Below are 16,192 nucleotides of genomic sequence, written 5' to 3' on the forward strand. Positions count from 1 at the left end.
CTTAATTTCACAGTTAAATATCACAACCTCAATCAGATAATTTCTCTTTCTGCAGTAAAATGTAGATGTGATAAAATAACATTTTCAATTAAACTGTCAGTTCAGTCACAGGCAGGAATTAGCCTTGGATTAATAACAAAACCCAGAATGCTCAATGGTACTCCAAGACACCCTTCTGGAATACTGTTAACCAGTGTGAGATGGTGATGGCCCTGCACCTTTTCTAACAGGCTGTCATATCAGTTCTGTCTCAATATTTACCTGATTCTGATACATTTTTAGCAATCAACATGCATAATAAAATGCCACTATGCAAGTGACTGATAATTTTGTTTTTTTCCTACAGTACTTCATTTTGATTTATCATTGCAATGAAGGTGCAATTTACAGTTTAATCTTTAGAAGTAGCAGAAGCTGAAATGACGTCTAAGTATGTTTATTTAATAAAGGACAATAATCAATGATTAAATGAATAGCTTAAAAAACAAATGCAGAGGAAAGAGTTTTCAGTTGTTTGTTTGTGATAATGAGTGCCTAATCTTTTGAATGGAGCATATTGATCAGAGTTGTGGGGACATTCCAGACTGCCAGAGATACTGTAGTTTAGGGTGGATGACCCCTATAACATCCACAGTGTGTTCTTGATGTAGACTTTAACATGTAAATAATCCTGGGATGGAATTTAAACCTGCCTTGTGGCCTTTAGTATTTTGAATGAGGAGTTGAGAATTGTCTTAGCGCTAGTATGCAGGGTGATGTGAATGGAGGGCTAGGGTGGAGTTGCAGTACTATTTAATGGACAGGTAGGCTCCTTTGGCATAATTCTGGGCTAGAGAGAGATTTTATGTGAAATTGGAATATTTGGGAAATAAAAGGTTTTGTATCTTCTGTCAGATTCTATATTAATTATATTTAAATATGTTTGATTAAGAGGATTTGAAAATAGATAAGGTGGATAGTTTACTTTGAGATGACTGATTCAGTTTCAGATCTCTTCCTAAATTAAGATGTGAGCACAATATTTAATTTAAAAAGAACATTTTCTTCTTTTCTTAGTTCATTTTAAGCCAGTTATGGTATTTCTTTGGCCAAGGGCAAATTAATGTATGTTTCTTTATCTGTTTCAATATTTTAAATGCTTTGTGTGCTTTAGATAGGAAAACATTTATTAAGTGTATCCCATAAATGTAGCTATTACAGTTTTGTTTTTTTATGAATTTTCAATTTATTTAACTGCACTTTGTTTTGCTTAATATACTGAATATCATTTAAGTGAGTATATTCCAGGATGATTTGTGTCATGGAGTTGCATGACACTCCCCTCACTTTGATGATTTGATAAGACCATTTGTAATGGTTTGAGTTAATGTGTTCGGCTGTTGTGACCTGCCATTTATTTTCTACCTCAGAATCTGTAACAATTTGAACTAATTTGACTGTATTCAAACAATCCAGGTGACTCACAGGTATCAAGTAAGCTCATGCAACGTGAACCTATTAGTAGACACAGTGTCACATGGATGATGACAAATAGACCCCTGAAGTAATAGAAGTAATAGCTTACTGAATTTTCCATTGGGGAGCTGCACAGGCATATCTGTAACAAAGAACATCAAATAAAGCAAGTTATGTTTAGCCTTCATTAAATACCTGCGCACCATAAAAACACTTAGTTTCTGGTGTTGCTCCTACAATGTGTACAAAAATGTGCGACCAAAAAGATTTTTTCCTACATTAAAGATGAGCAAAGAGTGAACAGAATGTACATTTTAGTACCACACCCAGAATAATGACTTATTCGGCAATTTTAAATTTAATGAATGTGGTGTACCTTATTATCACACGGGTACAAAACAGCTAGTGAGTAAGAAGGTGTATAGTTTTACTACCGGCCACTGCTGAAGTCCCCACATATTTAATCCTTAAAATTTTGAGTACAATGCTTATAATGTTCATAAACATTGGGAAGCCTTTTCAGGAAAAACCAAAATAAAACACACCTTTTTATGTGTAGTCTAAAATAAACTTCTATTGGTGTTATTGATGAATGTGAAAAAATAATTCCAAAGCCAAAAGTCATGTTAAGTGTATACTGTGCTGGTTGAGAATTCATTAGTTATTTATTATGAACAGTTTTTTTTAGAGTATATTTGTGCCATACGTTGATTTTAAACAAATGTAATTATCCCAATTCAATATCATGTAGAACCAGCTTTGGACAGAAGGCTAGTCCATCACAATGGTCTTGTGCTCGCACACTCACATACACATTGTATATATAAAAAATTCACTTACTGTAAACTTTTAAGTGCTTTTAATTGCTTTTTGATTAATAACTGAGTAGGACCCTTGTAAATGATATGCACAAATGTGTTTACAAAGGCAATGTAACAACAATAAAGAAAAAATATATATAATGATAATTACATGAAAAACCAAAGTACATTCCAATGAAAATGATCATTCGGGATCATTGGTTTCTGGTGAGCAGGCATATTTATCTAATTTGAGAATATCACAGTATTTTCGATGTTTGGAATCAGTCCTTTAAAAAAGCAAACAATTTTATCAACTGTGCTATACTTTGTTCCATGATTTGTGTCAAAAAATATACTATGCTCTATAAAGAAAATAACCTGGAATGATGCATATATTGGGCACATCATGGTACATAATCGTTTTCTTTTCATAACTTAAGCAGAAGATAATTAAGGCTTCATGAAGTTAATTCTGATAAAACTCAATGGTTTAGGAAGAGGTACTTGGGCTATAACATGCCTTAGCATAGTTGAGTCCTTTTCATTGCTGGTATTTGTAGTAGGTAGGGTGTATCACTTGGTATACAATAAACTGCACATTATAGAAGTACAGGCTTAATTATAAAGAGAAAATAACTGGATCTACCTCTTAAACATTCAGTATAAAGTCCAAGCGACAAATATGTGCAGTGTGTACATCACATACTGTATAAGCTTTCATATGTCACAGAACAACTGCAAATTATGACACTGATAGACTGAGAAGTTGATAAGCAATAATGTGACAAAAATATATCAAAAAAATCTATATATCTACTTTATATCTATATCTGTCTATGATGATTTTCAGTCAGTAAACTTCTTGAAAATAATTTTAAAAAAGAGAAAACGAGTGGATATCGAGATATTCACGCGCTATCACATCTTAAAGACTGTTATGCAAATATGCCGTGCTGTCAACTATACAGCTAAGGTGGATCCTAACAAGACACTCAGTGCAGCAGGAATAGACTCTGGCACATCGCTGCTCTGTATTCGAACATACAGCTTCGAAAAATGAATTCTTTAGTAAAGGAACGGAAATCAAATGATCCTGCTACCTTTCCAATTAAAGTACAGCGCTCACCCAGCGTGAACACGATACCGAGTGTCCTATTCTGTGTAACAGGTGCCACGTCGAAGATAAGAACGATACCGCTGTACAAACGGACATCAAACAAGTTCAAGTATTATTGCAACTTCTGCGTTCTGAAAACGTTTTGTATTTGTTTTCAGATATGAAAACATAACTCAGTTGTTAGGGGAAATACCTCCGGAGTGTGCTTTCGAATCGATGACAGGAGCACTACCTGTAAGAAGTTTAGAAGTTTTTGTCTAGTATACTAATGGGTTTCTGCAGTTCCTCTGTCGTACTTTCGAGTAAAGGTTAGATTACGGTGCGCCTCTGGTCTAGCGTGGTATGATTGTGCTCAGTTATGGAGGCGCCGTCCCGTCTTTGTTTAGTTTGGGGTTACACTCAAAGCTGCCTGGCTAGGCACCGGATACCCCCAGCTCTGAAAGGTATAGCTGTAACTCGGATCACGCTATAAATGTATAAAGCAGCACTTATGAAAACGTGGATGACGGCGACCCACTGTGATTTTTGAAGGCTTAGGATTTACAATCGCAGGTTGAGCAGATTTATATCCACACGCACGTGACAACTGGTGTGGCCCGGGCGTCAGTCCAGCCCCGGTTCGCTTTCGCGCATTTTAGCATCTCCTCCGCTGCCACTGTCACAGTTATAAAGGAGGGACTGTCAGCAGCGCAACACCTGTCTCTGTCGCTTACAGCGTTTCATCGCCGCTTAAACATGGCTGGGTTGACGGTCGGATTTGGCGAGTACACCCATGCAATCGTGCGAGGCGTCCCCGCTTCGTTACCCAAAGAGGCGCTTAGAATGAATGAGGCCAACGACGACGTAGACCTAGCTAGAGCCAGGAGAGAGCACGAGCTTTATGTCGGAGTTCTGATGCACAAGCTTGGGCTCCAGATAGTAGAACTGCCGGTGGATGATAGCCTTCCCGACAGTGTATTCGTAGAAGATGCTGCTGTCGTATGTGGAGATACGGCGCTGATCACCAGACCTGGAGCGCTTGGAAGGAGGAAAGAGGTACTTTAGCGTGTAACTATGTGTGTATGATTCATTTGCAATGCCACCAGTCTCACAGACTTCCTTTTAAATGTAGTATTGATCTTTAAGCAGTGCTTTATTTTTCATAATTTGGAAATCCAGTAAAACGGGATGATGTCTAAACTTCTTTACTTCTGAGTGTGTTTGCGATGAAAGCAATTAATTTACCGTTCTCTTGCCGAGCAGCTCGTTTTTTGGATTAAGTGATCTTAACAGGCAACACCCTGTGCAAAACAATAAGAGCAGCAGCTCCGTGTCAGAGGAGCATATGGCAGTAACGCTTCATTTTAAATGACTGAGCAAGTGGCCTACGGAAGAGAAAATCGGCAGATGAGGTCACAATGTTGGGTCGAAGGATGCTTTGCTTTACCTTAACAACACCCATGGTTTTCTGAATATTTTCCTTAACCAATGCAGAAGAACAAAGAAACACAATGCGAGCATTGCTTTATTATGTATTAGCATCCCAGTACGTTCAGAATGACTTTTGAATGGTGAAGCATATAGGCAATCGGCGTAAAGCGATCGAATGCAACTAGAGGTGTGTTTTATAGCAAAATATGCATGTTGTTTCTCTACTGACCGAGTAGTTACAGTATTTCGGGTCTCATCAGACGTTTCTTATTGAAATCATTTATGGGTGTGACTCACATCACTGAAGCTGTGTCTGTGAAGCCTGTGGATAAATATTCTTCTGCTAAGCAGCACGTGAAAGGATAAAATCTTGTGAAAAAGTGTGTAGTTTATGACAGCAATAAACTTTTACCCAGTTTTCAATGTCTTCAGAGGTCTATGCAACTTTTTGCGCGGAACAACGTCATGCTTATAGGTACTGAAAGTTTGGAAAAGAGGGTCTTCTCTTGAAAAAAATAATTTTTAGAACATTAATTAAACATTTCAGCTTTAATTAAACATTTCAGCTTTAAATACATAATATAGTTAAGACTAATTCTGTATAAGTTGTACTTATTACAAAATAACAGTGGCTTGTATAATAGTTTTTTTACCTTTCATTACATATAAGATTGAAATTGATTTTAGTAAATGTATTTTTCACATTTTCCCAATGTCTGCATGAGCAATCATACTTTCCTTCCATATCCCAAAAATGTGTGTAGGTGAACTAGCATGTCTAAATTGACCTTGTGTCAAATGGATATAGTTGGCTGAAGAATGTTCTGTCATCATTGTGTGGTGTTTGAGAGAGAGAGAGAGATGGAGAAAATATTAAATAGTAGTTTATCCCTTTATAAATTTCTGGTTAGCCATTTCTTGACCCTTCCATCCATTCACCCATCCATTATCAAACTTGTGCTTTCCATTACAGGTTTGAAAGAAGATGAAGCCTATCTTGATAGGATAAAGAAATTACATAAAAAGTAAATTACATTGTATCTTTTTCTTAGTGTGACATTACCTAGTTTTCACTTTAGACATTCACCATATAAATTATGAAATAGTCATCTTTCTATTCATAGTATTTCAGTTCTCGGTTACAGAGTACGTGTTGAAGCTAGTACTGATTTAGTGCTGCCAGAAACTGGAGCCTGGCCAACCAGGGATTCACACAGCACAGCCCATCCATTCAGAGCTGCCTTTCTACATAACCTGTATTTATTTGTTGTGTGGGAGGTACACAGAGGAGCCCAGCACTGATATAGACTGGGATAAGATCTTAGCCAAGTCACTGATTTTATAGACATGATTCATTATCGAATATTCAATCAGATGTGTTGCTCTGCACTGATATAAAAGGAAGAAATTTTTAAAATAGTTATTGTATCATTTGCTTTTCAGACTCCACAATGGTGTGAAACTGAATTAAATGACTAACAGAGCTTTAAAGCACTTAGTTACTATCTAAAAAAGGTCAGAATCGCCTCCATCCATCATTCAATTTGATGAATCCATGTTATCTAGCTTTGGGGGTTCTTAATGTAAGATGGGAAGTAAATCCTCTTAAAATAACTATACTTTAAGTCATTGTTTATACAATGTTCTGTTAAAATCTATATATACTGTATAAATCAGTGACAGGATTAAATGGGTTTACAAAATATGTGTATTTTGTGTTTCTTCAATAAAACAGCTGACTCTTTATTGTCCAGAAGAATATTCTGAATATGCCCTGGCACTTGTATAAAACTATTACATAGTTGTTTAAAAACTATTGCTTGCAACTTCAGACAAAACATTTCTTAAGTTCACCTAGCTGTGGAAAATGTGTATAAAATACAGAGTAAACTGGTTGTCTGTTTTCACAATTTGACATTCCCCAAGGCTGCACTGGAGTCAATACAAATACCAACAGCACCAGATACAATGAAGGAAAACTTTCAAGATAAGAGAAAAGGTGGAGGTGCAAAACTCAAAAAAAATTCAAAATAAAAGGAAAATAATCAAAATTAATGAAGTTTTTTTTTCTTTTCTTTCTTGGGAAAAGGGACAAATATGTTTAAGATATCCTGATCAATTATTTTGTTTATACTCAGTATACAGTATGTTTTGAGTCTGTATAATTTACATATTCTGAATGTGCTTGAATCGGACATTGAATGTATTCCTCCAAAATTAATTTGATTGATCTATCTGAGCACTAACGTGGCTACCAGTCTACAGTATAGTTTGAAACTGTGAGTTGCTGCATATGTGTACACTGTATCACACTTCTCCTTTTATCCATCCATTTTCTAAACCCACTTATTCCGTTGTAGAGTCAAGGGGAGCTAGAATTATTTCTGAAAGCATTGGGTACAAGGCAGGAACCATATGTGGATAGGATGCCTGCTCATTGTCAGACACGCATACATTTACACTCACTTATGCTAAGTGCAACTTAAAGTCACTGTATAACCAAACATGCTATATATATTAATATATCATTATGTGCATTGTATGTTTTTGGGATGTGGGAAAAAAAACAGAGCTCTCAGAAGAAGCCCAAGTGAATACAGGGAGAACTTAAAACATTGTCAAAAGTGACTGAGCTGAACTGTGAACCAATAGCACTGGCCACTTCACAACCATACCTCCTTAATTTAACTCGTGGAAAACTAAATTTATTATTGACTAAAGTAAATTTTAAAATGGGGAATTTACAAGAACACATGAATGCATAATGTGCACTCTATTATCACCATTCATCTTTTACCAGAATGATTTGTATATCTGCCTTATTTCTCCAGAATTTAAATAACTATGAAGCAGAGTGTTGTCATGTTTTTCTGAAAAAAATGTCTCGTTTATTATGACTTTTTCAATGAACATAGTAAGAAATAATATTAGTAATAACTTAAAAGGCAATTGAAGAAAATCATAAGCAGGGCATCTTTGTTTAAATAATTACTTGTAGTAATTCTTATTAAAAACAAATCTTGCCAAGCACTTTACACAGTGCACTGACTCTCAGTTAACTGTTGGCTTTTTTTTTGTTTAAACTATCAGTATATCTCCATGGTTAGAGTTAAATGTGACCCGTTTGTTTGCCACAATGGCACCAGCTGTTAAGATTAGCAATTCAAATCATACAGTGAATAATGGGAAAGCTGTGAATTAATATTAGTTAGTTTTACTAATTGAGAGAGCAAAATTTGTTTGCTCTTCTTCTCAGAGTATTTTGAGTGAAATGTGTACTATTTTAATAAGATTACTTATTTTTTTGGGCAGGAATGGTATCACACACTGAATAAAGTAAAGTTTAAGGTTAGTTGTTTATAAAGTGCTGTAAAGTTATATTTTTGAATACTGCATGTTGTCACAGTATCCCCCAGAGGTCCCACAAATTTCCCATAGTATTGAATCAGCACCCCCATTTTAATTCTTTTTATTTATTTATTTATTTATGTTCCCTTAAATCTGCACATGATACACTATCACATACAGGCAAGAACACAGAAAGAGACAGTCACTGTCAACAACACACACAGTGATCACACATACATGTGGTACCCTTTTAACAGGTTAAGTTGCTGGCCTTCTTGCATAGCTTATTTCCTAAGTGGTTAGAGTTGTAGCCTCACTGCCACAGGTTCCTGAAGTCAATTATTGGCCTTGTCACTGTTTTTGTCGAGGTTGCATATTCTTTGTTTCTGCATGGGGTTTTCTCCAGATTTTCAAGTTTTCTTCCCATATCTTAAAGACAGTTGCATTAAATTGATTGACAGCTCTAACCTGTCCTCTTATGAATGCCCCTCATGATGGATTGTGCCCCTCATCCAGAGCTGGGTCCTCTTTGCCTTTGGTAGTGCTAAAATAGCCTCTAACCAAGGCACCTATGAAGTGGGTTGAGCAGTTTCCAGAAGAGTTGTCAGGAAGAGAATGGGAAATAGCAAACATTTATTTTAAGTGAAGAAGCAGGGGTCTTACCTTCTGCATAGCAAAAGCATCATTTGTACCCTTGTCACTAACTTAGCTGTCTATTAGATGTTTAGATGACTAATCTGATTAGCAGGTATTTGTTAAATTAATGATTAAGATTAGAAACTTGCTAACAATACTGAGTATAATTTATACGGTATATAAATAACCATATCTGTCTCTGCTGTAGATCCGTTGGTAAGTGGCAGAGGGCATGTGCAATTTCATTTTTCACATGATTGCAATAGAACAAAATTATGTTTTTGCTACCTTGGGTAAGTTGTCTCCATGCATTTTGCCGAAATAAGAGCAGTAAATAGAAATTAGGACAGTGTCTGAAAGTAATTCATTTAACAAAATGCAAGATTTCTCATTCATTTTACTCTATGAGTTGGCATGTTCATGCAGTATACTCCTCATCCACCAAGGAGAAGGAATAACCCAAAACTGTGCCTACATTTTTTCATTACAGGTCTTAATTTCATGATTACAGCTGTACTAAATTTCTTATGGTCATTGGGCAGCATATAATCACATGGTGTAGTAGTCCTATAAGCCCTGGGAAAAGAGAATGAATGTGCGATCTCAGTTTCCTACCACCTGGTCTTGCTTGGCATCAGCAGCATTCCAGAATGTTCCTGGCACATACTGTATCTGAAACCAAAACCATGCAAATTATAAAACTTTCTGCATGGAAGATAATGTAAATAGAATGTAAACATGCATGCTAGAAGAAATGAGGATCATGGAATTGTTAGGAATTCATGGGATTCCCCCTCTTTAAGCATCATCAGTCATGTGTCTATTTGATCCACCATCGATCTTTATCTAGAGTAGGGTTAGTTTGTCTTTGCATCAATTGAAACATAATGATAGTCAGAAGAAATAGACTAAAGTTACACTGAATCACATGCTTGCTACTCAACTAAAATCTAAGTTTATGATCAGGTAGGTGGTGGAGTAGAATGACATGTATATGCTCAAGCAGTTTGAAAAGTAATAATTAAAATGTCACCATAACACAACCACCGGGACATCTGTATAAATGAATGGATAAAAGAAAATGTATTCTTTTACTCTTGCTTTATTTTAATTGAATGACTAATAAGGCTTAAATTAGAACAAGAAAGCATTTAAATTAAATGACTTCCTTTTGCCATTTAGTGAGATCTGATTCTTTTATTTATGATAATTAGCACTTATGTGAAAGATTTAATTACTGGGTTTACATGAATAATTAATATATACAGTATATATATAGAGTATAGTGTAGTATATTTATAATATACTATGCTTATGAAATTATTTACCCCACAGCCCTAAATTGGAGTTAAGCAGTATAAGAATATTTTATTCTGTGAAGGAATGAAATTATTTAGAAAGTACTTTGTAGTACTTTAATTTTTGAAAAAAATTGGGCTGGGAAAGTAATTTAATAAATAGAGTAAGTATTATAGTACTAAACTATTCATAAATGGGCACTTTTAATGGAGAAATTAATGTTTTCAGTCAAAGGCCATGATGAAAATAAACCAAGGGGGTAACATTTTAAATAGGTAGGTGAAAATAGATTCAATGTGTTGCCTAAAAAGTGCAAGTTAATGGCAAACCCTTTCAGGATACTGCACAGTGTAAATGTTAATAAAATAAAGGTGGATGGCTGATAATGGCTTAGAGACCAGAGTAAGATATAGCAAATCAAATTGCCATTAGTCCTTTTACTAAGTTCAAAAAATATATTTTTACATACCTCTCTCTAAGCCTCATTGAATACATGATTGCAATAATTCATTGAAGTATTAAAGAGAGCTCAACCTACAGTTTGCTACTGGGTTATTAAAATTAAATTATTGACTTCACTCCACTTGATATGAATCTTACTGTCTTCAGCTTAGTTATTAGTTATTGGTGTGTGTAGTGTAGTGTAGTTCACTCATAAAAACTCATTCATATGTATATATTAGTACAAAAAAGTAAAAAAAACAAAACGCTTTTGTAAATACAATTAGTAAAAGTTTTACCTACAGTTGTCCTAGCCCCTCATGCCCCTCATCATTCCAGGCAGAGAGCTGTTCTTTTTAATTAAACTTCTTAATCACTGCTCAGATAGGTGTGCATTCAGGGAGACACATACGAAGAAAAATAAAGTAAGTGAGTTTATTCCTAAATGTAGCTACATGTGAGTTACATGCTGTACTTGATTTAATTCAGATTTAGTGTGCTCTTCACATCTTTAAAAGAAAAAGGAGGCAATTGCAATTTGTATGTCCTAATTATGTTGTCTTTGATGTACTCATACAAGTGTAGGGTGTGAGACATGACTTTTTCAATTTGAGAGCCATGGTTTGGTTATCTAAATAATGAAGATTTCTGCCATTGAATATTAATTGTGAACTGTTAAGCCATGTAAACATAAATAAGCAAGTAGATTACATTGAGAATGCTCATTAGATCCTAAAGTGCTCTTTTTATCTCTTTGGCCATTGGTGGGTTACCTGTAGCTGACATTTTTCATCTTTGTGCACCAGTATTTTATGCAATGGTATTAATACAGTATTACGGGGACATAATGATTCAAATGAAAGATTAATGTGGTTTATTAATGAATGAATGGATGGGTAGAGGAATTATCTAATCCAATATAACTCGAACTTTATACTACGGTTTTTGAAAACTGTCAGATGTTCCTGACTTTATTTTATACTTTAACCTCTGCGTCTGTTATCTTGTACTATGGTTATGGTTGCCACTGTTTCACTTTGTATAAAAGAGGCAGAGAGTTTAACAACCTTAGTGCCTTATTTCTGTACCAGTTCATTATTCTAATATCTAATCATTCTTTTCATACCATGACTTTGAACCTTTTCATTCACAGGGTTTTTGGTTTGAGTTGGTCTGGTAACCAATTGGACTTTTCCTTTACAGCGCCCTTGAAATAAAATTGTGTCCTCCTGTTCCATTGACTAATGTACAAGGACAATTAGACAGTCAATGGAGCCTCCTATAGTATGCTAACCATGGCTATTTTAAATTTTTGCTTTCTGTGACTGTCATGCCCTTGTCGTTTTTTACCCCCTGGCCTTACTGTGTGACACAATTTACTTTTGCTTTCAATCATCTTTTTGTCTTGAAGATTTCATGAGTCCTGAAGCCCTCACAATTTATAAATGCACAAAGTGTCTTAACATTTCACCCTTAATGTTTTTTATTCCGTCTCTCTAGGTTTTAGATTGTGACAGATGTTATTTTCCAAGTTGCAAATTTGCATATGCAGCAAATACAATATATCAACTGAATGCCAAAATTAACCTTCATATGTCAGTCTTTAAGATATAGCAGGTATTATTTAGCAGCAAGATTCTACTCTTTCTGCATTCTAACAAAATATCAAATGATTCAGTTTTTAAATCCAGTGAAAAGTCTACTGTTGCCAACACTACAAACAAGTAAAGTATAATGTGCATTTGCATAGAATTGAAGCACTCTAAGCATAATCATGTAGAGCTGTAAATGTAAAAAATTATTCTGGCTTTCTTCTATACTGTAGAAATATGATACTTTCAACTATTTATTTCACAGCTGGTAAGATTTTATCATTATAATACATGCCACCAGTTCAACTCAAGGCAAACAGCAGTATTAGAGGAAAGTTTTTAACAGCAATATCCATCCTAATAAAAGGAAAGATTGTTTAGTTGGTAGTGAATTGAGTGAAACAACCAGGGGCTGTAAATAGGACCTAGACATTAGATACGTTGGATCATCCATTTAATATTACAGGTAAAATTTTGTTACAACGAACTGCCAGGGACCTAAAAAATATTTCGTTGTAATGAAAATTTTATTGTAATGAGATTCTGTATTTGTCACTATAGTGCTTTCTTTAGCTTGCGTCCAGGCATTTGCAATCATTTCAATAGCTTCTTTCGCGTTAATTTTAATCTTCTCCTGTCTACAAGTTATGCTGACAAGAATTTTTCACAGCATTTCCTTGCGATAATACACTTTCAGGGTGTGAATGATGCCCAAACCCAATGGCTAAGGCACTGTTATGCAATTGGGTGGGAGGAATGCAATGCGAACATTGTCTAAATGGAGCACAGCTATCAATCAGAAGCCGAATCATCCTTTTCTTCTTCATATTGTGAGGTTTCTGAACTCTTTTGGGATCGCCCCCACCCAACGGGAACGTCACGGTGAAGTGCATCCCGAAGCGCGATTGCCTCGTATGTGTAAGATTGATTGTCCATTGCCAGGGCAGGGCAACAGCAGGCTCATAGCGCTGCAGTGAGGCGCCACAGAAGCGAATCCTAAAAGACTGTGGGCATGCTATAAGTCCCTGTCTTATACTCTAAAACACGAGGCCGAGTCTCAGTACTTTAGCAAAACCAGCTTTATTCAGCTTGAAACAGGAACAGCACAGTTATTTATTGTAGCGAGATCTGCCACTCTCCTATACACAGACACAGCAGTCAGACAGGGTTGTGACCATGTTAGTGGCCAAGTAATCCTGTTCCCTGCATTCACAATGTTCCTTGCATCACCCTTCGAGATCTTTTCTGTTTGCTTCAATGCCGAGTCGCAGCAGAGCTGTGAGCCTGCTGTTGCCCCGGCAACAGATAAACAGTCTTCCACAGCCTTGGTCATCGCACTTAGGGACGCAGTTCGGCGTGTTGCCCCGTTGACAGAGGTCCCAAGAGAGTTTAGAAACCTCACATTTTCTTGAATGAGTGCCACATTAGTAGGAATGTTTCTTGAACGAGTATCACTGAACCATATAAAAATCGGCTTTTCGGCATCTTCAAATGCAGCAGTTCGCATACATTGGCAACCCAAAACTTTTCTTCTTCTTTTGCTTGGTCCTTCAAGAAAGTTGACAGTGTCGATGGCGAAATTCTGAATTCACTATCAACGTCTTTTTTCCGGAATCAGGAGCCACAAAAAGTTTTTTTTTTTCTAATATGAACTGTTATCGTTTATTCATGTCTGTCATTTCTATAGGAGGGTGACAATGAGTTAAATTCCAATAGATGTTTTCCAAATGTTGACGAGCAAGAAGCAAAAAGGTATCACTGAAACAGGAAAAAAAAAAAAAAAACAGTACGAGCAAAGTCTGAAGAAAGAAATTTTTTTTTACAATGTTTCTGTTTGGGGATCATTGTGCACAACTGAGCTGTGACCACAGAACTAACTGCTTTGTGGATGATTCATTCAGGCATTTCAAGGTCTTTTGGGCACTTGTAATGAAAGCATCTGCTGAATGTACTTCGTAGTAATGAGATTTCTATAGACTCGTGTCATATGGGGAAACTATCGGGAACATAGAAATACTTTGTTGTAATGGAATTTTACCTGTATTTTGGAGTATTTCTCACTGATGTGGATGCAAGAGAACAAGGAGCATAACCCTTGGGTTTGAAAATGATTCTTAATATTTTAACCTTTTAATTTCATCAAGCCTGCATAGTTCAGCAAGCCACTGCACGTTATTACTACATTGTCAATATGATAAAGCTGAACAGAAAATGTCATTATACCTCCTATTGAGCAGGTGTTGTAATAATGGACCTTAGGTGCCACTGAAAGTACCAATATTTTGTCACATCTTGTATCTATACTCTCCTTTAATGCTGCCAAGTTAATGCACTTTGCTGTTTTTTTCTTTTTTTTCCAGCTATCATTATGATAGTGTGTTGCATGCTGTAATTTCTGTGTTTTATGGAACTGTTGAATCATACTGATCAATGTAAATGTGGTGTGAGTTTTACCTGGCTCAGTCTGAAGCAGCAATATTTATAGTGTTTTTGTCAGTCATATGTCAGTAGATGAAATTTAAGGAAATTTCTGCTTTTACTGGAAATATAGCTGTAGGCTGACCAAACAGCCAAAGCAGTGCTTTAAAATCTTTAATTCAATACTGGAGCGGACAGTCATTTAAGAAGGACATCATACCATATATCAATGTCCTTCCATTATATGTTAGTGTGATAGATTTTTTTAATTAATTATTCATCCATATTATTCCTTTGCCAAATTTTTATCATATTATAACCTTGGTTATTAATTTAAAAAAAATATCATTGTTAAATACGTTTGTCTTTCGTATACACATTGAAAACAGCACTTTGAAAAAATGTTTGAAGGAGAGAGTATAATGAGGTTAGATGCATCAAAGGAATATATACCAAGGGCTGAAAAGTGGACAGCAAGAAAATAAAGTATAGTACAAGGGTGAAGAAAGCTTTTATATGGCAAACCAGCAATGAGTAGCTTGTTGTTGTATGGTAATTATTGTCATTGCTAAAGTCATTTATTAAGTGAACTTGTAGCTTAGAGAAAAGCCAAGCAAAATGACACCTTTTATTGGCTAACTAGAAAGATTACAATATGCAAGCTTTCGAGGCAACTCGGGCCCCTTCTTCAGGCAAGATCTTGCCTGAAGAAGGGGCCTGAGTTGCCTCGAAAGCTTGCATATTGTAATCTTTCTAGTTAAACAATAAAAGGTGTCATTTTGCTTGGCTTTCCTCTACATTCATAATGGCTAACACGGTACAGCACCCTAATACTATATCTGTAAAGAGTCATATTTGTAAAGCCATGTTGATGAGGTGATTTTCTGTTTTGAAGCAGCATACTGTGTTTTGAGTCCCTAGTAATCATGTAGCAGTCACAATCTGAGGTTGTCTTTGAGTATGTTGTTTTCATCTTTTTTGTCACTTTTTACATTTTTTGGCTGTTTTCTATGCATTAGCTAGTTTACATCTAGTAGCTTTTGGTTTCACCCACCTCAGATGACTCCTGCTCTGGTCAAGGCAGGTACATCAGTGAATTGTTCTTCATATGTGCTATGGTCTCCAAGATGAGGTGATCAGAAAAGTACTTAATAAAACATAGTTTAGCGGGTGGTAGAAGTTCTTTCCAAACAAATTGTAATTCCATTAGTCTAGCCATAACTCTACTGTTGATAGACATACGTTTTAGGCTTTTGCCGAGGCTCCATCCCTGGTCATGATTTCATTTATATTTGCTTGTTTATTTTGTTATTTTTTTTTATTGTAAATTATTTTACTTTGATTAATGAAAATATATTTGCAAACAAAGGTGGGGTTTTCCAGTGCTACAGGTCAGCTGCAAATGGGGCTGCTTTGTGAGGCTGTATATAAGGGCCTAGCAGGCCTCATGCTAATTGCTAAGTCATTGAAAAAACTTTTTTTTCCATCTCTTTTTACTCTTGATTTTGTAAGGATGTTTTTCTTTTTCTTTTAATCAAGGGTGTACAAAATTCATAATTCACGATTATTGCACTTGATATTATAATTCAGATCAGGCATTTGAATTAATAAAACAACAATGAAATATGTATTTTTGTTGCCAACAGCATACACTGCATTCTGTATAGATACAC

At 35.6% G+C, this 16,192-nt stretch overlaps 1 protein-coding gene across 5 annotated transcripts in view; it reads left to right on the plus strand.

Annotated features, from left to right (window-relative positions):
- Nucleotides 1–16,192, plus strand: part of ddah1 (dimethylarginine dimethylaminohydrolase 1) — a 182,160-nt gene that overhangs the window by 36,060 nt on the left and 129,908 nt on the right. The window contains exon 1 of one of the 5 annotated variants that reach the window (XM_051932778.1): nt 3,975–4,410. The exons of 2 other annotated variants lie outside the window; for them this stretch is intronic. In XM_051932778.1, the coding sequence (XP_051788738.1) occupies nt 4,111–4,410 (300 nt within the window). In that variant the 5' untranslated portion in view covers nt 3,975–4,110. Of the gene's footprint in view, nt 1–3,974; nt 4,411–16,192 lie in introns of those variants that run through there. 2 more of the 5 variants (XM_051932777.1, XM_051932775.1) reach the window with 2 other exon arrangements.

This window comes from Erpetoichthys calabaricus, chromosome 10 (assembly GCF_900747795.2).
Source record: "Erpetoichthys calabaricus chromosome 10, fErpCal1.3, whole genome shotgun sequence".
In the NCBI taxonomy this organism is placed as follows: domain Eukaryota; kingdom Metazoa; phylum Chordata; class Cladistia; order Polypteriformes; family Polypteridae; genus Erpetoichthys; species Erpetoichthys calabaricus.